General features: G+C 47.4%; 1 protein-coding gene across 1 annotated transcript in view; it reads left to right on the top strand.

Moving 5' to 3' along the window:
* The first annotated feature begins 5,828 nt into the window (after window positions 1-5,828).
* LOC146396334 (NUT family member 2G-like) overlaps window positions 5,829-24,176 on the top strand; it is a 53,760-nt gene continuing 35,412 nt past the window's right edge. The window contains exons 1-3 of the mRNA XM_084995451.1: window positions 5,829-5,981; window positions 14,242-14,436; window positions 15,567-15,638. Coding sequence (XP_084851577.1) covers window positions 15,614-15,638 — 25 coding nt within the window. The 5' untranslated portion in view covers window positions 5,829-5,981; window positions 14,242-14,436; window positions 15,567-15,613. The remainder of the gene's footprint in view (window positions 5,982-14,241; window positions 14,437-15,566; window positions 15,639-24,176) is intronic.

Here is a 24,176-nt window from a genome sequence, read left to right as displayed (position 1 = left end):
GCTTCTAAAAAACTCAGAATCTCGGATGTCCCCAGGGACCCAGTGGATCAGAACCTTCACTCAAACAAGATCCACAGGTGATTCACACCCCATTCAAGTCTCAGAAGCACTGGTCTCTGTCTCTCAGCCTCTCTTTCAACTAACCACTCCTGATACTTTTATCTTCCAGTTCTTTAATTGTTAAATTCTTAACTCCTTAAGTGATACAGAGAATGCACATGGAAAACCACACAGAACTTAAACACAAGAGCTCAGTAAGTGATCACAAAGTAAATATTTATGTCACCACCCAAGTTTAGACACAGAACACACCTGGTGGCCCACGAGCTCCCCTGACCCTCCCCAGGCTTTTTGTGAGTCAACTGTCCCCTGTGCTGCTAAATCATCCACTGAGGCCTAACCTTTGTTATTTGGTTTGAGAATTTCTTTCTACTTGGTTCTTTTCCAAATCTGTTATACCATTTCTCATGGCTTTAAATTCTCTTGAAATGTATCTCGCTGAGCATCAGAACCACCACAGGTGTGCTGTTGTCTGTGTCTATTAACTGCAGTATCTGAAGCCCCTGGGGCTCTACTGACATTGCTGTTGATGCTATAGGTTCTAGTTCACATTCTTATCTCATGTGCCTATTTACCTTTAAGTGTGTGTGGAAAAGAGAAGCCTGGGGTGATGTTATCTTCTTCCAGAAAGGATTTCCATTTACTCCCTCCTGGTAACTGGGCAGCTGCAGCCAACACAGGGACTGTTCCCTTTCAGACATGACAACCCTCCCAAAGTAAGATGATTCACAGGGCCCCAACCCTTGTCTATTTGTCTGTCAAAGCTCTGCTCTGCCTCTTAGCCTTGGAGTGAACACCTCCAGGGCAAAAGCAGCCCCAGTGTCAGGTTCAGCACTTGGAATCTTGGCTTAGAAACTTCACTCTTTTTGGCTCTCTGACTTGATGTATATTCTAATTTTTCTAACTGTCCTTCACCAACAAGTAAGTGTGATTCGTGTGGTCTGCCATTCCCAGGGGAGAACCACAGCACTTCCTCTTCATCTAGACCATGTATTCCCCAGTTGCTTTTTATTTACACTTATTATTCCAAAGTCTCCTTTAAACAACGACAGAATTGTTTATAACAAATCTGTCATCAGGGGAGTTCCCGTCATGGCGCAGTGGTTAATGAATCTGACTAGGAACCATGAGGTTGCGGGTTCGATCCCTGCCCTTGCTCAGTGGGTTAACGATCCAGTGTTGCCGTGAGCTGTGGTGTAGGTCACAGACGCTGCTCAGATCCCGAGTTGCTGTGGCTCTGGCATAGGCTGACGGCTACAGCTCCAATTAGACCCCTAGCCTGGGAACCTAGCATATACCACAGGAGCGGCCCAAGAAATGGCAAAAAGACAAAAAAAAAAAAAAAAAAAAAAAGAAAGAAAGAAAGAAAGAAAGAAAGAAAATCTGTCATCAGCTCCTGCTTTTTTTGTTTATGAGCTTAGGTCCTTTACAGAGTTAGTTCTGTTCACATAGGAAACTGTCCTTGGATGCCTGCCCATCCTGATGTCTGGGAGGCCAGCTTGCCCACACTTTCAAAGACCTCTTCCCTCTAAGAGGATTATGCTGCCCCAGGTGAGGGCTACTCCTTGATCTGCTAGCACACACTCACTTTCACTCTTTCTCAGGAGTCAAATGCTCCCTCCCAGTGATTAAGAATCATCTCTCAACCAAATGTCCTCGCAACAGGCCTTCATCACCTCAGGCAAATGCCTGCATCCTGTCCAACATGCTTCAGTTTTCCTTTAAGTTGGGCCCTCACACTGGAGTTCCTGTCATGGCACAGCGGAAACGAATCTGACTAGGAACCTTGAGGTTGCAGGTTCGACCTCTGGCCTTGCTCAGTGGGTTAAGGATCTGGCATTGCCATGAGCTGTGGTGTAGGTCCCAGACACAGCTAGGATCTAAAGTTGCTGTGGCTGTGGCATAGGCCAGCAGCTGTAGCTCCAATTCAACCCCTAGCCTGGAGAAGCTCCACATGCTGTGGGTGTGGCCCTAAAAAGAAAGAAAAAAAAAAAAGGAACAGCTGTTACGTTGGGCCCTCACTGAGACTTGAAAAAGGGGAGCATGCAGTAGTGAGAAGGAACTGCAAGAGGAGGAAAGACTCTGAGGGAGACCAGGAAACAGAAAAGCTGGGGTGTGCAGACAAAATGTGCAGGTAGGAGTTCCCACCATGGCTGAATGGTAACGAACCTGACTAGTGTCCATGAGGACACAGCTTTCATCCTTGGCCTTGCTTAATGGGACAAAGAGTCCAGCGTTGCTGTGAACTGCGGTGTAGGTCACAGATGTGGCTAGGATCCTGTGTTGCTGTGGCTTTGTGTAGGCCAGGAGATGCAACTCTTGTTCTACCCATAGCCTGGGAACTTCCAAATGCTGCATATGTGGCCCTAAAAGCAAAAAAAAAAAAAAAAAAAAAAAAAAAAAAAAAAAAAAGAAGCACAGGCAGCCCATAAGGCTGGACCTCACTGTGAGAGAGCAAGAGGCTGCAGAAACTGGGCAAGCAGCAGGCCGCCAGCATGCTAGAGCTGAAGGGGGACGAGGAGTCTGCCCTCTTGCGGCAGGCAAGAAGCTAGGGGGACAGAACAAAACAGGGTGATCACTTGGTCTGCCACATGGAAGGCCTGGCTTGAGATGCCACCCAACACGGCAGGTCTGATGCAAGTGTCCACAGACCCTGGGAAAGAGCAGAGGCTCCTGAGAGTGGGGTCACTCCTCAGCAGGAGGGGGCCCTCTGGAATGTCACAGGCCTCCAATGCAGACGAGGAGCTAGGCAGGCAGAAGGAGGCCTGCTCACACCTGTTCTCTGCTTTCCATACTTTGATCAGGCCCTGCTCATCCATGGTGACAACCAGCTGCAGTCACGGGTAGGTCACCAAATTCACCAGAGCCATGGGCTCTAAAGGGCTTGACCAGACCTCCATGCCCTGGGCAACAACACAATGAATGGAACAACTTAGGGAGGGCCCATTTATTTCCTAAATGCTATTTTCATTCGTTCACCCATCACCCACTGTGCACTGGGGACATACAGCCAAAAAGGGTCTGATCCTCATCCTTACAGGAAGCAGAGTACAGGAGCCAAGAGACACAGAGGTAATACTCCACCACAGAGGAGAAGGTGTGTCCTGTCTCATGGAGGAGAGCAGAGTCTGAGCATGGGTGGGGAGACACCTGGGGGCTGGCCCCCCATCACCAGGAGCACTGAGGGTGGGGTGGGGTGTGATGCTGGTGCAGTCTGTCTGAAGCACTTCAGTGGTTACCTACAGCTCAACTGAGGAAGGCTGGACAGGGAAGCAGGTCCCAATACCATCCCCTGATTGGGACCCAGGCAGGACCCAATACCATCCCCTGATTGGGACCCAAACTATGCTTAGGACCTGAGTCATGCTCAGGGCTTGGGCTGCACACAGAGAACTTCCACGTGGAGCATCTCGTTCAGTCTTTGGGGAACCCAGTTTTACAAAGAAGCTAATTTGGGCTTGTGGATGTCAACAGTTTCTGTTGCACATCTGCAGCTGCCCTGCTCAGAACACCCTCTTTCCCAGGGCTGTGCCCAGCAGCGCCACCATGGGCCAGGCTTGGCCAAGGCCTGTGCCCTGTCATGGCCATTGGCAGAGATGGAAACAACTGATTCCACGGTCTCCCCCAGGATTCTGAAAGCTGGAATGGCACAATAAAAAGCACGGGTGCCAGCAGGCCCATGGCACAGGGCATCCAAGAATCAATACTGTAATTGCTACTTCAGTGTTTCCCAGCACTTTCTCTCCCACCTGGGGTAATTACGGTTCTTTTTCTATCTTGTGCTATTGTGCCAGCATGATCTTTGTCCAATCATGACATCCCAGTGTTCTTCCACTAGTTTCCTTCTTCCCCCTCACATCAATATTCAACAGTTGATTCCTGCTGGTTAAACAGCAAGACCATCACTGGGAGGAGGTCAGCACTGGTGACCAGCTCATGTCTCAGAGAACAGAGATTATTCAGAAAGAATAGAGGTCCTGTCATGGCTCAGTGGAAACAAATCTGACTAGGAACCATGAGGATGTGGGTTTCATCCCTGGCCTCGCTCAGTGGGTTAAGGATCCAGTACTGCTGTAAGCTGTGGTGTAGGTTGCAGATGAGGCTTGGACCCCACATTTCTGTGGCTATGGCTGTGGTGGAGGGGCAGCTGCAGCTCTCATTCTACCCCTAGCCTGGGAACTTCCATATGCTGCAGGTGCAGCCCTAAAAAGACAAAAAGAATAAAAAGCAACCGACAGAACAACACTATATGATACTGAAAACTAAATATAGCAAGACTGGCATTCCAGAATTCTCAAGCACATCAATGCACAGTTAGCCTAAAAATAAAAACATCACACAAAGACTCCCTCCACGTTTGGAAGAGCTTTCATGTGAACAGTTGTTTTCCATCATCAATGACTAAAACTAAATATACCTCCTAGTTGTCAGTCAGTAGCCAGAAGATCTGATACATATATCTTGGGACAAAAGAAAAGATGTCACGTTCCAAAGGAGGAACAAAGAGAAAACATTAACAATTTAATGATTAAAATATTTTCCAATTTTTAACTTTAATTGTTTGAATTTCTGGACTTCCCGTCATGGTGCAATGGAAACAACTAGGAACCATGAGCTTGCAGGTTTGATCAGTGGGTTAAGGATCCAGCATTGCCATGAGCTGTGGTGTAGGTCACAGATGTGGCTCAGATCCCATGCTGCCATGGCTGTGGTGTAGGCTGGCAGCTACAGCTCCGATTCAACCCCTAGCCTGGGAACCTCCATATGCTGTGGTTGCCGCCCTAAAAAGCCAAAAAAAAAAAAAAGGCCCTGTGCGGTGGGGGGGGGAACCCCCTCGGTAGGCCATGCGAGGAGGCAGGGCCTCGGCAGGCCATGACGTGGGGGGGGCGGGGCCTCGGCAGGCAGCGCGCGGGGAGGCGGGGCTTCGGCAGGCCGCGCGCTGACAGGGGGACCCTCGGTAGACCGCGTGCCAGGGAGGCGGGGCCTTGGCAGTCCTTGTACGGGGGGGCGGGGCCTCGGCAGGCTGTGTGACTGGGGGGCGCGGCTTCTGCGGGACTCGCGCAGAAGAGGGGAGGGCCTCGGCAGGCCACGTGCCAGGTGGGCAAGGCTTCTGCAGGCCGCGCGCGGGGAGGCAGGGTATGGCAGGCCCTGCGCCGGGGGTGCGGGGCCTCCGCAGGCTATGTGACTTGGGGGAGCAGATTCTGCGGGCCGCGCGGGGAGGCGGGGCCTAGGCAGGCCAAGTACTGGGGGGGCGGGGCCTCAGCAGGCCAAGCGCCAGGTGGGCACGGCTCCTGCAAGCCCTGCGCGGGAAGGCGGGGCCTCCGCAGGCCGCGTGCCAGGGAGGAGAAGCCTCCGCAGGCCCTGTGCCAGGGGGGCGGGGCCTCGGTAGGCGATGCGACTGGGTGGCGAGGCTTCTGCTGGCCAAGCAGGGGAGGCGGGGCCTTGGCAGACCGTTTCATGGGGGGCGGGGCCTCGGCAGGTCACGCGCGGGGAGGCGGGGCTTCGGCTGGTCGCGCGCTGACAGGTGGGGCCTCACCAGGCCACGTGCCAGGGAGGCGGGGCCTCGGCAGGCCATGTGCCAGGTGGGCGGGGCCTCGGCAGGCTATGTGACTGGGGGTCGCGGCTTCTGCAGGCCGAGCGGGGGAAGCGGGGACTTGGCAGGCTGTTTCCTGGGGGGGGGGCGGGGCCTCGGCAGGCCGCGGGAGGCGGGGGCACACGGCTCACACCCAATCCCAGGCACAGCCTAGTTCACATTCTGCTGCCATCTTGAATCGCGGTGTTGCTCTTAGTTTCCTCAGGAACCGTTTTTTAACGGCTGGCGCAGCTGCTTCCCTGACTGGGGTCTGCAGTGCAGGCGTGGTGTCTCTGCACTGCACCCTGCAAGCAACTGAAACCCGGCCAAGCACAAAGGAAAAGAAAAGGTAGACTTTGCTTTATTTCCCAGACTGTACTTTTATGAGCAGGGAATTGTTAATGGGCTTTGTAGGTGACAGTTGAACTGCTGAGGAGAAGAAGGAGGCCTGGGGGGGGGGCAGAGGCGTCCAGGGCGTCAGAAGAACCAGTGGGGAGCAGGTGGTGGTGCTGAGGGAGTGAGGGGGCGGTGGGGACGACGGAGATGAGATGTGAGGGTGGTGGTGAGGTGGGGAGGATGGTGATGAGATGGGAGGATGGTGATGAGATGGGAGGTTGGTGATGAGATGGGGGGGTGGTGGTGAAGTGGGAGGATGCCAGTGATGAAGTGGGGAGGACATCGAAGAGGTGGGAATACGGAGATGAGGTGGGAGGATGGTGGAGTTGAGCTGAGAGGGTGGTTAGGAGATCTGCGGTGAGGTGGGAGGATGGGGGTGAAGGAGGAGGGTGACGATGGGATGGTGACAGCTGTGATGAAGTGGGAGGTCGGTAATGAGGTGGGAATAAGGCGGGGTGGATGGTGATGAGGTGAGAGGACAGCTAGAGGAAGTGGAGAAGGGGCTGACTGCAGGGCCAGCAGTGAGAGGGCTGTCACACAGCGCAGGAATCTTGACAGGCATCCAGCTTGAGAGGAAAGCCTTCAGGAAGGAGGGGCGTTGGGTGTCATTCAGATGCGCCCAGTTATGGTAGATTGAGGACGGTATCAGCACTACTAAATATCAAATAGACAACCTATCAGCATCTTGTACGAACCTGTAATGGAAACGAATCTGGAAAAGACTAGATATACACATGCAGGGGTATAATGGAATCACTTTTCTGCACACCTGACACACAACATTGGAAATCAACTCTACTTCAATAAAAAAGTTATTCAGGAGGGGACAGGAGCAGAGTAATAATTAGATTATTGTGGGGACAGTTGCCAACTTCCAGCCCCCTTTGGTGCTGGGCTCCTCCTTCGTCCTCTCCCAGGTGCGAATGCCTCTGACCCTCTGCCCAGACGTGACTCTTGCTAGAATGTCCATGTTAGAGGGGCTGTGACTCTTTAAAAGGAATTTTTCCCAGGTGGGGTCCCCAGGGTCCCAGGCCTGGCTTGCCAAGAGTGGTCATGAGGGGCCAACTCTCACAAAAGCCCTGGGACTGAGAAGGCCTGCATCAGCTTCCACTTGGAGCCATGGAGGTGGCCAGTTACAAATGCCTTTTTAATGTTGCTCCCAACACTCTGTAACATATCAGGCCATTGCTTCAGGTAATTTCATTGTGAGGCCACTTACCATTTTATTTCATAGTTTCATGAAGGGGTATTGTCCTTGTCAAGCAGACAGGAGCTGAGGAGGTGAGGGATCATAACAATGTGTTATAAATTTGTAAAATTTCTCACCCAGCTCCCTCCCATCATCAACTCAAGACCTAAGATACCTGAAAAGCATCTCTTCTCTCCTCCTTTTTCTTCCTCTGGCTGGTCCTGACCAGAGGGCCCTAGTGAGAGCGGCTCCTGATAATGTCAGGATCTTCTTTGGAACCTGCAGCATAATTCATTTTCCCCGGAATGGATGTGGAGCCTCCCCGTGCTTCCAAATTGGGCTGCACCAACTCTCAGACTTCTGTGTTCCATTTTCTCAACGCTCCAATGAATTGTCAAGACAAAGCTTTGTGTCAAGATAGAGAAGCATCTTTTCCCAGGCCTGCATTTCTGGATCAGAAACAGGAGCCCAAATCCTAAATGTGCCTATTTGGTCAGCTTACAGTCCAAACAGCGATTTTGGAAATGCGGAGTTTGCAGAGCCTGATGCTTCTCTTGCAGTTTAAATCTGCACGGTTGTCACCAGTTACAGACTATGGCAGAAGGCTTGCAGTGTGTAGAGGAGGACGATGGACAAGGAGTCAAAGAGAGAAAAGAGCAGCACATGTCCTGGTTCAGCTCCTCCAAGTTGCCATTAAAAGTGCATAAATTCACCAGACTCTAGCCTCAAACATCCACGGTCAATTAAAAGCTGTCTCCGGTCAATGGGTTGTGACACAGAGTTTCTATGTTCTAGGGACACCTTCTACCCTTTAGACAGACTGCCTTTCACCCTGAAAAATGGCATCCAAAGCCCCACTGTCAGCTAACAAGTGTGTAACTTGCATTGGTGGCACCTTCAGGTTTCATGGCATTTCCTATCTCTTCACCATGTATAGGCTGTGCGTTAAAACTTCCGAAATCCCCTTTTCTATTCTCAAGGGTTCCCACACCCCAGATGATGATGGAATCCGCAATTATAATAAGCAACTTCCAAACAAAATTGAGGGCCCTGCTTTCCTTACAACCATTGCTCTTTTCCCTATACTTCTTCAAACTGGCCCAAGACATTTTAAGGCTGCTGTCTTTGGCTTCTGTGCAGAAAAGAGTGCCTCCTGGTTTCTTCATCTGCTGAAGATGGACCTAGTCCCTTCTCATTTCTTAACCTAAGCTGTGAACCTTTTGGTAATGATGATTTGTAGTCTGAGCTCTCTGGGGTCCAGAGAGAGCTCTGCAGGTGCCTGTCAAATGCTCGACCTGAGAAAGACCAAGCCAAGCTAAATTAATCACCATGGCTTGACACAGCTTTCCAAGTTCTGCAGCAGAACAGCAACCCCCCCACCCCCACCAGGAACAGAACCTCCCATCAACAGCTTCCTCGCTCCCCCTGGGTATCTCCCAGGAATTTTTTGAAGATTGCCCGGGGCTGCCAGCCTCATCTGCCTTTTCACTTAGCTCGTTCCTCCTCTCCCAGCTATTTGCTAAAATACAGGGATTCCTCCCCCTCTTGTTAGAACAAAACTTGCTAGGAAGTTGACGCTAGTCTTCTGAGGCTTCCTCGTGTTGTCCCAAAGCCTGTCAGGTAATTTGTAAGTCTGTTAGTTTAAGTGGCAGAGCTAAAGGCTTTTCTCTAACCAACTGACTGGTTTCCCCTCTGCCTCTGAGAAGCTTCATTCTAGAGTCAGAGATGTCCAGGCACAGCCTTCTGAGTACACTCTCCTCTTGACTTTGAAATCTTCACTGGGCTTTGCCTGCATCTATGCTGGACGATGAGCCTCGGCAACACATGAGGACTTCCATGCCTCACTGGTCAGCACCACTGTGCTGCTGGGCTGGAGCCTCCATCCTCCATTCCTATATCCATGCCTACTTTTCAGGCTCACTGGTGAAGAAGTAGGATGAGGAAGAAGGAAAGGATCAGAGGTAAGGAGCATAGTCTCACTGACAGTCCATAAGCCTGAATATCTGAGTTTCAGCTCCTTTTATACAGGTTTCACAGCTGAGAAACTGAGCCCACCCAATCCTCATTCTGTCTTCACACCACAAGGCTGGCATGGGCAGAGTGCCATCAGGAGAGAACACAGCTCCCACCATGGAGAACCCCTCTAAACTTGCTTGCACCAAAGTCTAGTTCCAACAGCATGTGGCCCATGGAAAATGCAGCTGCGGTCAGTAACTGAGGTTAGACAGCCTTGCCCTTGCATCCTAGCTCCTAGCACATGCTCCTTCCTGGTTCGCCTACCATGAAGCACGTGACCCCTCTGATGAAACACATATGTGATGACTGACATCCTGGGTCTCTGCCCATGGCAAGTAGGCCCCTGCAGTCACTGGACCACAGTTCTCCCCCACCGAAGGACCCTGCAGGCCATGGAGCACCATGGCTTACAGCAGGGTTTTGGCCCCCATCACTAATGTCATCCCACTAAGTATGTGCCAAGAAGACACTTGTTAAGCCTAAAACCTAATTTGATATGTGGAAGATCCATCTTCACATAAGACCTCAGACTGGTGACAGTTTGGTTTAGAGAGAGGGTCACAGTCCCAGAGGAGAGATCTACCCAGCAAGGGTGCTCAATGAGGAAGACAGAGCTTTATCCCCTTATTCCTGCAGCATCCACCCTTGACCTTCATGGTTCACTTTGGTCTCAGGCTTTCTCCCAGTGTTGAAGTGAGGGTGTGGGTGTTGTCCTGTACCTCTCCTAGGTCTTAAGAGTACAGCCAAAACTCAGCCTCCTCCTACACTCTGGCCCCTCAATCAGCCCTGGACACCTAATGTGGATATGACAGACATGCAGCTGCTGCGACAGCCCCTGATGAGTGCCAAGACCAGCCTTCCCAGTGAGTCCACTCAGGACCTGAGGCATTGCTCAGCTGGCTTGCTGCCTCCAGCAGCACTCAGTCAGGTGATGGTCCTTCCTCACCCAGCAGAGCCAGGCTCTCCTGGACTGTTAACATGGAATTTGGAGGGAATCTTGTGCCTCAAAGAGCATCACTCTTCTGGGGAGAGAAGAGGAATGCATGTGACATTATTAAAGCCAAGGCTGTGTGGTGAAAGTTTAATAGAACAAATATATGTCTGGCTGGCTGAAGAATGATAAAGTCACTCTGATGATGAGGACTTTACTGCACTGGTTTCCAGACCCTTGTTTGCTAAATAAATTTATTTACTTGGACTCCAAGCTACTGGGTGACCTTGGTCCAATGACTCCACTTCTTCCAGCCATTGTTTCTTTATTGTAAACTGAGAGGATGGGACTCTGTGAGTGATTCTTGGAGTATCCTCATACTGGGGGAGGGAGTCTCATATTTTTGGAGCATAAATACTCTCTACCAGTTACTGGGCATGTTTTCAGGGGGTGCAGAGTTGACCCTAGTCTTGTTGCTCTTGTGCTGGTGGCAGGAAGCCATTGTTGCTGCCTTCCAGGACATTGTTTTCCGATGGGGAATGTGTGATGGGCTCTTTCTAAATCCCCTGACCAACCCTTCCCCCTGGTCAAATAAATTCCAAAACTATTTTAAGAAACCTCTGAAAGACTGAGATGAAAGTATTTGTACTGTAGATGTCCCTGAGATGATTCATTTATTGGTTGATGAATTTTATAATGTGTGGTTAGATTTATTGTAAGATCATAAGTCCTTTCTTATGAAATGTACATGCAGCTAGCACCCATGTCTGCATTATTCTCTGGGACTTGAGTAAGAATCTTGTTTGAAAGTCACTGCTATCAGGAAGCAAAGTGTTTGGGGTGTGTGCAGCCTGAGCGTGGCCAAGAGTTGAGTCCCTCTGGTTCATGCAGCTCTACCAGATAACCTGCTGTCACATAACCTACTGCGATGTTTCATCCATGTAGAGTATGTTAGCAGCTGTCCGGTGGGGCCTAGAGCAGCTCACTGCAGAAAGGAGTGAGGAGAGAGGGGTGGCTGAAGTGGGTATGGGGTCCAGAACAGGGCTCTGTGAGGGGAACCCAGGAAAGGTGTCTGTGTCAAGACTGATCACCCCCCAGCACCATTGGATTGATTGAGGGAGGGAGAGTGTGATATGAAAAATAGCAAACCCAAGGAATTCCTGTTGTGGCACAGTGGAAACAAATCTGACTGGTATCCACGAGGATGCAGGGTTGATCCCTGGCCTCACTAAATGGGTCAGAGATCCGGCATTGCTGTGAGCTCTGGTGTAGGTCATAGACATGGCTTGGATACCTCATTGCTGTGGCTGTGATCAGCAGCTGTAGCTCTGATTAGACCCATAGCCTGGGAACTCCCCTATGCTGTAGGTGTGGCCCTAAGAAGCAAAAGACAGAAAAATAGCAAACTCGGGATATGCAATACACACATATATATTTTAGATTTCTTACATGTATAGCCATGGCACTGACAGTTGATAAAATGGGTTCATTGATAAAACCGTAGGTATTGGCAAGATTCTTATGTTTCTTAAAGAGAGATTAACACATATAAAAGATTAGAACTGTTAAGGAATGAATGGCTTAGGAATAACAATTAATTGTCTAGTTGTGAAAACAGCCTCTCTGCCTAGATTCTGTAGGCATGAGTACAATGAAATGTCAGGTTTTCTGGTTTTTTTTTTTTTGGCTGTAACTGCAGCATAGAGAAACAGGCTAGGGACTGAATCCCACCTAAGCTGGAACTGTGGAAATGCCACATCCTTCACCTGCTGCACCCCCGTGGGAACTCCACAAGATGTCATTTCTTACAAATTTTCTAAAATTTAATCTTTTCCCCGTTTCAAACGACTCACCTCTTTTGGTTGAAATTAGTAAGTTTTGTTATAAAATTGAATAGCAAGAGGACACTGGCTACACACATGTTCCAAGTGGCTTGTCTCCCTTCTAGAAACCGCGAACCTGCCTGCTGCCATCCTGCCTCACCAACCAGAGCAGATTCTCATTTTCCAACTCCAAGCAGCTGTCCTCCCCAGGGCAGCCTCAGATTTCTATACGACCTTAGGCTCCCCAAGTGAGATCTCGCTGGGGTGCAATGCTCTCGCCTTCCTCTCCTTCAGTCCAACTCCATGTCCACAGTGAAGGGTCCCAACGGAAACCCAGGGATTTGAGGGAGGCCCTTTCTCTTGGAAAACAGCCCCTGTCTAGAGGCTTACCGCCTTCTGAAGCCATTCCCACAGGCATGGGCCTGGACCACCACGGGCTGGTGGCCTCAACGTGGACAGTCAAGAGCAGGACCCAGCAAGGAACCTGCCCCAACAGATGCTCAGGACGCAAGTAAAGGAGCCCAAGTTTGAATCTCAACAGTAGAATGCGGGCCTCCAGTCATTCTGCAGTGGGGGAGGGGCCGAGGGCAGGTGAGCCTGGGTGGGGGTGGGGTGCCATTCCATTCTGGCCTCTGCAGGGAGGCAAGAACCAGACGTTTCTTCCACCTTATGCAGGGGCCAGACAATTGTCGAGTGCCTCGTCAGGCAATGTATGTGTTGGTTTTCAGAGTCACAGCACCAAGGTTTGTCTTGATGTTCCCTTTCCCTTTGTTATTCATCAACTTGTTTGTTGTCTTTCAACCTGCTCAGCTTCCCTCCTGGCTCTTGGCTTCCTTCCCAGAGGCCAGACTTTCTGAACAAATTTTACTATTTATCATCTGATAACCACTTGGGTTTTCATGGCCACCTGGAACCCAATGTTTATGGTTTGGCTTCTCTCAGCAGACCCACCATTTGTGATTGGTGTGTGTCCATCTTTCCTAAGGAAGCCGTCTTGTGTGCCAACCAGCATCCAGCAGGACCCACCTTCCTCATGTTCCCTTGTGCTGGAAAGGCCCAGCCTATCCAAAAAGCCGCTGCACAGCCCACGTGTCCAAGACCAGAGATCAGTCTGACGTGTTTCCCGTATTATGACATTGCTGATAAGTATTGTATGTTTTACCTTTTTAATGATTGAATATAATATTCTCCACAAATCCTCCCTTCTCAGGGATCACAGTCCACTTGTGCGAGATAGAATATGCAGTGTTGAGTCCTCCTCCCCCCTCTTTCCCCTGTCCACTCAGTCCTCTTTCCCACCAGGGATCAGAGATACCTGTTTCATTCACATCTTTTCAGAGATCTTTTGGGCAAGGAACATTGAGTGCAATCCATTTGCCTTTTCAAAAATTATTTCTTTGTCTCTGAAAATTAAAATGTGCACAGGGATGCAAAATGGTGGAGGATAATGTGAGAAAGCAATTATATATGTATAATATATGTGTATATGTATGTGTATGTGTGTGTCTGTATGACAGGGTCCTTTTGCTGTACAGTTGAAATAGACAAAGCATTGTAAATCAACTGCAATGGAAAACTTAACAATTATAAGGTAAGAGTTCATCTTGAAAAAAAGTAAAAAGGAAAAATAGAAAATTAAATCTTGTCTCCGTATATCTGAGTATATTATTTTTGTCGCCTTCATACTGCCATTGTGGCTCCTCTGTTACTGGACTAACCTTTATTATGGGAGTTTCTACATTTTCTTGAAATTCAAGGAACTGAAAGAACTGAGTGTTCAAACCCAGGCAATATCAAAAGTAAATATCCAGCTCCATTTGAATTTTTCATTTCCTATACACAGTGCCTGCCTTTAGCCTTAACTCTGTCCTATGCAACATTTTGGACATATCTTTACTGAAAGTTCTTTCCCTATTTATCTGAAATTTACCTTTCACTTTGAATCAGCATTTATCTGGCAAGACTAGCCAAAAAGGGTAACATATTAGGCGTTTAGTAGTGAGCAGTTCTAGAGAGGATGAGAACTTGGACTAGAAACTGAAATGTGCATTTTGGTCCAACCCAAAATAAAATGACAAAGGGACCCCAAATCTGCAGGATGAAATGTCAATGGAAGAGGCAGATAGAGTATTGAGTGTTTGTGCTTCGTGGGGTTAAGGACAGAAATAAGGGACAAGAAGACAAGTTAATGTACTAAATATCCCAGAGATCTGTTTTTTTTTTTTTTTGGTCTTTAATTTATTTTCCTTTTTAGGGCCAGACCTGCAACATATGTGAGTTCCAGAATAGGAGTCAAATCGGACCTACGGCTGCAGGCCTATGCACACCCACAGCAATGTGGGATGCAAGCTGTGTCTGTGACCTACAGCATAGCTCAAGGCAACACCAGATCCTTATTTCACTGATGGAGGCCAGGGATCAAACCCACATCCTCATGGATACTTGCCAGGTTCGTTTCTGCTGAGCCACATTGGAAACTCCTTGTATTTCTAGGATTTAAAAAATCAACTACGCATGAAATGCATGTGCACCTTGAGAGAGTGCCAGTATTTTATCCAGCAATGTCCACTCTCCTTTTGGACAAAGCCAATCCCATCTAAGACCTGGCCTGCAAGCCCTGCTTATAAGCTTGTGAATTTCCTGTCTGCATCCCATAACCTTCCTCTTGAGAATCTAGGCTCATCATTACCCAGGGTCCCATCTGCATCCCTTAGAAAACAAAACAGAGACAAATGAAAAACAGTTCTCTGACTCTTATTTTCATGTTGGGAATTAATGTCACCTTATCACTCTCCTAATGATATGAATGAGTAGTCATGTTTTGTGTGGTGAGAAGAGAGGACAATTAGGAAACTTGCCAAGGGAGATAAGGGGTGGAAACCTAATAGGACTGCAACCAAATCTCTTGGGAGGTGAAATTCATTCTCTGCTGTAGCACCACTACAATTCCTACTGATGTTAGGGTGTCGGGGAAGGCAAGAGAGGTTTATAAGGAGTGTCCCACATTGAGAAAAAGACTTGGGAAGATGCTTCAGAAGCTTCTTAGCCCTTGCAAAGAAAAATGGACTCAAAAGAGAGTGAGAAGCTGAGGTGAGAGGATTTCAAGCAATATCATGGTGAGCTTTCTATCAAGTACCTCTTGATGGGGGATTGAAAAAATAAACAATTTGGAAATATTTCTCTGTATTTGAGCTCTTATAATGAAAATTTTAAATGTTTTTCAACCAATAACTTCATATGAGAGGATTGGTGAGGCAAGCATTGTACCCAGGCTCTCAAGAAGGGCAGGCTTCTTGTTGTCTCCTCCCCTTTTTCAGCCATTCAACTGATTATTTATAAGATCCTCACTCATAGCTCTGATATAGTATTTGAATGCATCTTCTCAGGGACCCTGATAGAAAATCACATTGTGGAAAAGTGACATTCCCAATTCTGCAATCAATTTTTGTTTACTACCTCAAAACCCTACATCCTAGAGGCAGAGATAATCAAATTAGCTGAAATGTAATTAGGGAAAACCAGTCATGCATGTGGGTGTCTCAATGTCTTTTGGACCCTTATCTCTGATTATTCCTGCAGAGAGCTTCAGGACAGGCACTGACAGCTGAGGAGAAACATCTCTGGAAATGGATCACAAGCATCAGAAGACAGGTAATCTCCCACTTGCTGATGGAAATTTAAAGGCACTGAGAGATTCCAGGTTTGTGTCTTGTGGACGTTTCAAGTCTGTGCCCTTGGGAGCTCTGGGTGTTGTTAGATGTAAGGGCTCATGAGAGGTATCCTGTTGATGAAGAAATGCTCCAACGTTGCAGCTAACCGGAGAACGGTCCTGATGGTTCACATTTCTTTGCAAAGTATGACAATGTCAGGTCAGTAAGTTGAATCTGCTCCTATTTGTTGGTTGGTTGATTGCCAACGGAAATTCTGTGATGTAGTCAAAGAAGTAGGGAGGGAGAGTACAATTGTTCCCAAAGTACCTGCTGTGCTGTAATTGGCCAAGATTGTCAAGTTTACTTCACAAGGATAACCAAAACCTTACAAAGGAAACACCTATGAATCAACCTTTATTGAAAAACTTCCATGCATTAACTAACTACACTGAGAGCAAAACATTTGAGTAGAATAAATGCATTTGGAAAAGCTCTAGGCATGGAAACAGGAGAAAGTTCTCTCAGAGTGTTTTCCATGTCTACAATTCATTGCTAGAAATTCTTTTTAATGGAACCCTAAGGCTTGCTAGGTAAAAGGACCTAATATTTCTAGAAAAAACAGTAAGCAAAACTAAGGAACTGCAGCCCAAAGGGCAGAATGCCCTTGGCCCAAATTGAGGATACCGTGCTTAGGCTGGAGCTCTCCAAACTCTTTCATGGGGATCATATCTAAATGGACGGTTTTCAAGTTTGCAATTTGAATGTGGGAGATCATCTCACAAGAGAGAGGTTGAAGAGGAGAAGGTCAGAAAGATCGCAATGAGAAGACATATCAAAAAAACTCCCCAGAGGATGCCAATTCTCCATTATATTCCTCTCTTGAAAGAATTCCTGGGCTAGGTATTCACACATCCCATGCCAGCAAGCATGCACATGTCCGCTAGTGGCTAGGGCTGTCAGGTGCAGGGACTACCCTCCACCAACCGCTCCTAGCATCTGTTGAGGCGGGTCTGATTGGGAATCCAGTAGCACATGCATGAGGGCAGAGGGTGGTTTCCCAATGGGTGGCCCGCCTGGGGGTGGGGCCTGTCATGGTGGCCTTTCTGCTTAATTCTGTGAAGGTCCTGGTAAGGCATATGGGGACTTTTCACGTGTTGGGTGTGAGCCCTCAGCACTCTTTTACACTCTGTAGGATATCTGGGCCCTCCTCTGTGTGGGTTCATGCCAGCATGGAGTTAAGGTCCGGAGCAGTGTTTCACCACAGTTTATTGGCAGCACTGTGGGTCGGGCTGCATGAAGACTTGAGTGATTGCAGGGCCTCCAGAGGCAGGTGCATAAAGTTTGTGGGCCATTCAAATGTGTGCCAATCCAGCATGCAGTTCTCAAGAGTAGCAAAGCTAGACAGAAACATTTCCAATTGGAAAACCCTCATGCACTTCCCAGGAAGTAGCGCAGGTCACTGGAAAATCAGTGAAGAGCCAAGGTACATGATCATAGTTTCATTGGTGTCTCCTTCAGAACATAAAAATTACTGTCAATGCTCATATTCAAAAGGCATGCTTGGGTCCATGGTGGGGACAACTTTCCTGAATGTAGTGCTCACCATCTCTTTGTAGTCTGATGTAAATCATGAATGATGCACAAGCCTAGATGGGGTTCAGACATATTTAATAGGTTGTTGGGAGTCTGGTGGGTGGTCAGATATCTGGGTTGGTTAGGTCTATGGATATGTGTGTATAAGGGGAGTTCATGCCTGTGTTTTGGTGAACGTTTTTAAGGGTGAGTGTTATATTTGAAGGGTTTTGAGATGTAACAGAGGCACACTCAAGGAGTTGGTGTTTAGGTGTTTGTAAGTTGGTGTTCAGGGGAATATTTGGCACGTGGTGTTTTCACCCATGAGTTTTGGGATTGTGTGTCTAATGGTGGACTTGGATTATCTGCCTATGCATAAGGGCCATGTTTGGTCATTACGGGGGTCTGTTCGTTTGGGTGTACAATCCATTTATGTTGTATATGTGGGGAATGTAGTGAAACTCTGTGGCCGGGACTTCAACCCAGCCAAAATTGAGAGTGGGACTTGAATCAACCTGCACGGTAGCTTGGCACTTGAACCCAGGATCCCAGGTTAGGAGTGGACTGGAACACAATGATTATTTTTTTTCCTTTTTTTGATATTATCTGCCACATGTGGAGGTTCCCAGGCCCAGGATTGAATGCCACAGCAGCGATCTGGATGGCTGCAGTGACAAAGTTGGATCCTTAACCTTCTGTGCCACAAAAGAATGACTCAAACTCCTCAAAACCACTGTCTTCTAAGGAAAAACCTCTCTCCCAGTGTCAGGACTCATGATGCTCAGGCTTTTCTGACTCATTGCAGAATGAATTCAGCTTGAGACAAAGCAGCAGGCAATGAGCGAGTTTTTTAGCATAAGACACTTGTGAGAGAGAGAGAAGTAGGCTGGCAAGGGAGCAGAGCAGCCCCAAGAACCAAGAGAGCTCCATTTCTATAATCCAAGGAAAAGAGGAGAAGGGAGAAGTCTGCCTTCTTCCTCATTTGGGGGCAGATGTCAAGGCTTACATCTTTTGTCCCTCACTTTGCCCCTACATGGCTTAACCAGGTCAGTCAACAATGCTATTGAAGTCCTGTGTGTATTACCAGGAGTGTGGTAACATGTACAATATGGCAATTCATCTCAGGTTTCCAGCTAATGTCCCCATTTACCTAGTTTTGTCCCCTGTCATCTATATTTCTGTCGTGGGTATGTGAAAAAATGCTGCTTTTCAAGAACTGCTAACTCCATGACTTCATGCAACAGGATTTACTCTTCCTATGTGTTGTCCTATGTTTTAAGTATGGGGGTTTGTGGCTTCAGCATGTCTGACACATACAGGCCCCTGGTCTTCCTTCAAGTTAGTGTAGATCATAGCTGGGTTCCATTCCTTGAGTGCTCCTCAGCTTACACCAGTTCCCCAAACTCTGTTAAACCTTGTCTTTCACCCCCAGTGGGACTTTTCATGTATTTTAAGTGTCCGAATCTATCCTTATCTTTAGGATGATTATTTGTGTATTTGTAGCATGTTGTATGCTTCTTGGCTTTTCTGTGTAGCAGTTTTTCAGGAGCTGTGTGTGTGTCTTTTGATGTGTTTAGGGCAAGTCTGAAACTTTTATGAGACTGGTGAATATTCCATAGGTGGCTGTCCTGTGTTTCTGTGCTTCTGTATTTGCATGAAGGCTGGGGGGGGAGTGTGATTTTATGTATATGCAGAGCATGTATTATATGTGTATTTGGAACCAAATGCATAGAGGTTATATGTTGCCATATTTGTAGTGTCCTGGGTAATTGTGGGTATATTTGGGGCTTGTGGAGAGGAGTTGTTTGTATGAGTTTGTGTGTGTATTCAAGGGGCATGGTCATTTGGTAGCATATTTGCTGGGGCTATGCACTTGTATTTTTCAGTAGGGATATTTTAGGCCTAAATATTTGGGGAAGTGCACATGTGTGTTTCTTTGTTATTTATTATTTATTTATTCATTTATTTTTTTTCCGCTGTACAGCATGGTGACCAAGTTACACATACATGTATGCACAGGTTTTCATCGCATTGTTGTGTGGCAGTGTAAGTATCTAGACAGAATTCTTAATGCCACACAGCAGGATCTCATTGTACATCCATTCCAAGATCAATAGTTTGCACCTGTTAACCCCAAGCTCCCAATCCCTCCCACTCCCTCCCTCTCTCCCCGGGCAGCCACAAGTCCATTCTCCAAGTCTATTATTTTCTCTTCTGTGGAAATGTTCATTTGTGCTGTATATTAGATTCTAGTTTTAAGTGATGTCCTATGGTCTTTGTGTTTCTCTTTCTGACTTATTTCCCTGAGGATGAGAGTCTCTAGTTCCATTCATGGTGACACAAATGGCCTCATGTCCTTTTTTATGGTTGAGTAGGATTCCATTGTGTATGTATACCACATCTTCCCAATCCAATAATCTGTTGATGGACATTTGGGTTGGTTCCCATGTCTTGGCTATTGTGAATAGAGCTGTAATGACCATGCAGGTGCATGTGTCTTTTTCAAGGAAAGTTTTGTCCGGATGTATGCTTAAGAGTGGGATTGCGGGGTCATAGGGTAGTTCTAGGTATAGATGTCTAAGGTACCTCCATGTGGTTCTCCATAGTGGCTGTACCAGCTTACATTCCCACCAACAGGGCAGGATGGTTCCCTTTTCTCCACACCCCCTCCAGCACTTGCGATTTGTGGACTGATGAATGATGGCCATTGTGACTGGTGTGAGGTGGTATCTCATGGTCATTTTGGTTTGCACTTCTCTAATAATCAGGGATGTTGAGCATTGCTTCAGGTGCTTGTTGGCCATCTGTGTATGTTCCTTGGTGCAATGTCTCTTCAGGTCTTTTGCCCATTTGTCCATTGGGTGGTTGGCTTTTCTGCTGTTGAGTTGCATATGTTGCTTGTATATCCTAGAGATGAAGCCCTTGTCCATGGCATTGTTTGAAACTATTTTCTCCCATTGTGAAAGTTGTCTTTGTGTTTTCTTGCTGGTTTCCTTTGCTGTGCAAAAGCTTGTGAGTTTGACTAGGTCCCATTGGTTTATTTTTGCTCTTCTTTATGTTGCCTTTGGAGAAGGACCTGTGAACATATTCATGAGGTTGATGTCAGAGAATGCTTTGCCTATGTGCTCTTCCAGGAGTTCGTATGTGTGTTTCTAATGGAGAGATGAGGTTCTGTGTTTATTCAGGGGAGTTGGAGACTTGCATTGATGTGTAGGAGAAATATGGGCTATGGTTATGTGTTAGTAGATGCAGGTGTGTGAGCTGGCTCCTCTTATCATTTGATAGATGGAAGTCATTTCATATGTGGTTTTCTGGAGATATGTCCATGGGTCTTACTTGCATATCCATGTTTGTAGGTCTATCACCAGGTGCATGACTGCCCAAGTCTTGTTCGCATGGCTTGGAGTTGTTAGGAGTGTGCAAAGTATGTTCCTTTGGAGAATGCTAAGGTGTTATGTGTTTGTTGCTAATGTGTTTGTTAATAGGTACTAAGAGATGGTCTGTCTGTGTCTATCCAGGGGAGGGTAAAAACATACATACATTTGACACACATACACTTAGAGTGCCCTTTGGTGTCTATGTTGGGGGAGGAGGAGGGTGGTTGTATTTTGAAGAGGTGGCATCACGCCTAGTGTTTGGGGCATCTGTATGTCCAAGGGTTGGGAATATCTGGATGTGTGTGTCCATAGGTGTTTGACATTTGTATATGTATCTTAGTCAGTGTAGGCTAATTGTGGCTGTGTGTGTATTTGAGTTCCTGGAGCTTATGTGGTATGTATTCTGAGAGGTGTGAGAAGTCTGTTTGTGTGTTTGGAAACCAAGAAACGGTGTAGGCTGTGTGTGTGTTCAGGAGTCCTGGATTGGCTGTGTTTTAGGGCTATGGCATGGCATACGGGCTATGCATGAGACAACTGAGGACTTGCTGGTTTTCGTGAGCCTGTACATGTAGGTATTCCACATGGACAACTGGTTGGTAGGTAGGTTGCACCTGTTTTATTCAGGCCCATGTTTTGGATGTGTATAGAGTTGGAGTGTTACCAGCTAGAGTTCTTGGCCTTCCTTAATCAAGAGCAGTTGATGAGATGCTGGAGGAGAAACCCAGTGAAGGCTTTATTCAGGACACCTGCTTCAGCATAGAGGCACTGAAGCAATCACCAGGTTCCCTCGTTCACCTTCTCACTGAGTAGCGGTGAGCTAGTTCCTTCTATGGGGTGAGGATAGGGGCATGTCCAGGGATTGGGCCGGGGGGTGGCTGAGGGGGCTTGCCCACCCCACCCCTTTAGTGTGGTGCATGTAGGGGGCATGCATAGTCCTCTGCTTTTGCTCTCTGTTCTTCAGAAGTGGCAGTTGTATTTTTCTCATGATTTGTCCGCAATGTGCAAGCAGAGTTCTTTCTCATTGTTTATACTTTTGCTGTATTTTGTTCCCCAGGAGATGTTTGTCCAGGTGCATTCCCTGCAGCCACTGCAGCCACCGCAGCCACCGCAGCCAAGGGTGCCAGGTCCCAACCTGTCTCAGTAGGAGAGGCAGTGGAAAATTCCAGGTGAGTAGGAATTTGTCTGTAAAACTTTAGAATTTGTGTCTATTGAGATATGTAAACTTAGGCGGTCAGTTTGTATGGTGATTCACACTGAGGATTAAAAGGTACATGTGTGCTCAGAAGACACACACACACACACACACACACACACATACGTATGTGTGATGTCCTTTGCTTACATCCCCTGGTGGGTGTTGAGGTCCTCCTCAGAGTGTAAGTGGATTGTGTGCACATGCATATATGAAAGGGCACTGGAACTGGTTCAGACTAGCTTGGGATAATCGGCTCTGTGTTCGGTTACCTCAGCTTTGTAATTTGAGTTTGCTCATGTTTGGAATATTCATACCATGCAGATATCACATCTGAAATGTCACCTGAGTTTCTTGAAGAGCTTCAAAAATGCATTTAGAGCATATCACTCATCCGTGTGTTATGACTTAATTATGTGGCAAGCCAGAATATTCAGGCATCATTGGTGTGTGTGTATATCACATTATATTTGTATTGTGAGTGGGGCATCCTGGGCGATGTGCCATTTTATGTGTGCCTTGGCCCTTCATTCTGAATCACAGCATTGCTCCTCTCAGGTTGATTCAATCTTTAGGGTCAAGAATTCCTCCCTCCAAATGCTGGTGAATTGCAGTGGAAATCATGTGGATGGATTTAGGGTATCTGTACCTTAGGCAGGGACACACCTTCAGCATTTGTATGGTCCTAGAATCTGGGGCCCTAGAAGGGTGAGGCTGATTGCAGATCACTCTCTAGCACAGAACCTTCTCAGGTGTGTGGTTGGCCGACAAGCGGCAGTCAGGAAGTCATGGGTATTCATGGATAAGAGGTAAGGTGAGCAAGTGTTCTCCCAGGAAAACCCCCTGAGAATCAGTTGGGCAAGCACAGGTATTCCTGGCTCTTCTGTGGCACAGCTGGTATGCAAGGACACCGTGCACATGGGGTCCAGATGGTTCAAGTCTCTAGAGCCATGTGTCCCTGTGCCCAGTTGCCCCAGTGTGGTGGGAACTACTGTTGGTCAGGCTGGTAAGCTGTATGAGCAATTCTCCACCACCATATCTCTGTGGAAACCCAAGTCCTCAGGGATAGGCAGGACCTCTAGGGTCAGTGAGCTGACAAGGACAAAGGTGGGGAGGCCTTGTCTCTAAGGGAGGCTTGGGGAGTGAGGCCTGGAGAGCCTGGGGAGTCCTTCTCTGAGGAGATATGGCTCTGATATTCCCAAACCTTTAGACATGGTCCCTGTTCTTTTCTGAAGGTTCAGGATGCTTCTAACAATGGGGAGTTCATCTCAGGTCCTTGGTTCTCAGATGACCTGACCCTATTTTTCTTTATTCCACATCCAGCCATCAGCCCAACAGGGAGCCATATGCTCACCATGTCCACCAGCTGACCCTACAGCCTCCTGCTTCCCTTCCCAAAATAGACCCCTCTATTTTGACTCAGCCCCTGGATTCCATACAGTGAACTGTTAGTGACCTCTAGGATGATATTCAAGAGCCTCAACCTGAATGGGCTTGCAAAATAGTAACTTTTTATAAGCCATTCCTAACATCTTCCCTGCTCACACTGATAGGTGGACAATTCCATCATAGTCACAAAGAAGGGTGAATCTGTGGCAGCCTTTGGAGCCTGTGGAATCTCGTTTTGTAGCATTTGGGGTTCCATACATTTAAAAGGTCACTCAGCCTGCTTCAGCTTCCCTTTTAGCAGATTGATAAATGAAAGAAAGAAAATAATGGTCTCCGGAGGAGACAGTTTGGGGGGTGGGGGGATGTGCTTGGGCTGTGGATGGAAATCCAGTGAAATTGGATTATTATGGTCATTGTGCAATTACAGATGAGTAATAAATAATAATAGTAAAATAAAATAAATAAATCATGGACGGTAATGTACAGCATGGTGACTGCAGTTAATACCACGTTGTGTGCTGGAGAGTAGCTGAGAGAATGGATCTTAAGAGTCCTTGGATGCCCTAGTGGAGAGTGGGTTAAGGATCCAGTGGTATCATTGCTGTGGCTCAGGTCACTGCTGTGGCGCAGGTTCAATCCCTGGCTCAGAAACTTCTGCATGTCACAGGCACAGCCAAAAGGAAAAAAAAAAGTCCTTATCACAGAAAGAAAATGTGTAACTCTTTGTGGTAATGGGTATTAACTAGGTTTACTGTGATTATTTTACACTTGACAGTTTTAGCCACTACTCTTCCTATTTGGATGGCTTTTATTTCTTTTGTTTGTGTGTTTGCTGTGGATAGAACTTCTAGTAATATGTTGAATACCATTGGTGCTGAGAGTGGGCATCCGTGTCTTGCTCCATATTTTCATGGGAAGGCTTTCAGCTTTTCTCCATTGAGTATTATATTTTCTGCGGGTTTGTCATAAATGGCTTTATTTATGTTAAGGATTTTTCCCTCTTAGACCC

This window comes from Sus scrofa, chromosome 14, assembly GCF_054392235.1.
Source record: "Sus scrofa isolate SSC_HxYL_T2T_F1_AM1 chromosome 14, Sscrofa_HxYL_maternal_Yorkshire_Landrace_v2.0, whole genome shotgun sequence".
NCBI classification, from domain to species: domain Eukaryota; kingdom Metazoa; phylum Chordata; class Mammalia; order Artiodactyla; family Suidae; genus Sus; species Sus scrofa.
This window is presented reverse-complemented; position numbering and strand designations above follow the sequence as displayed.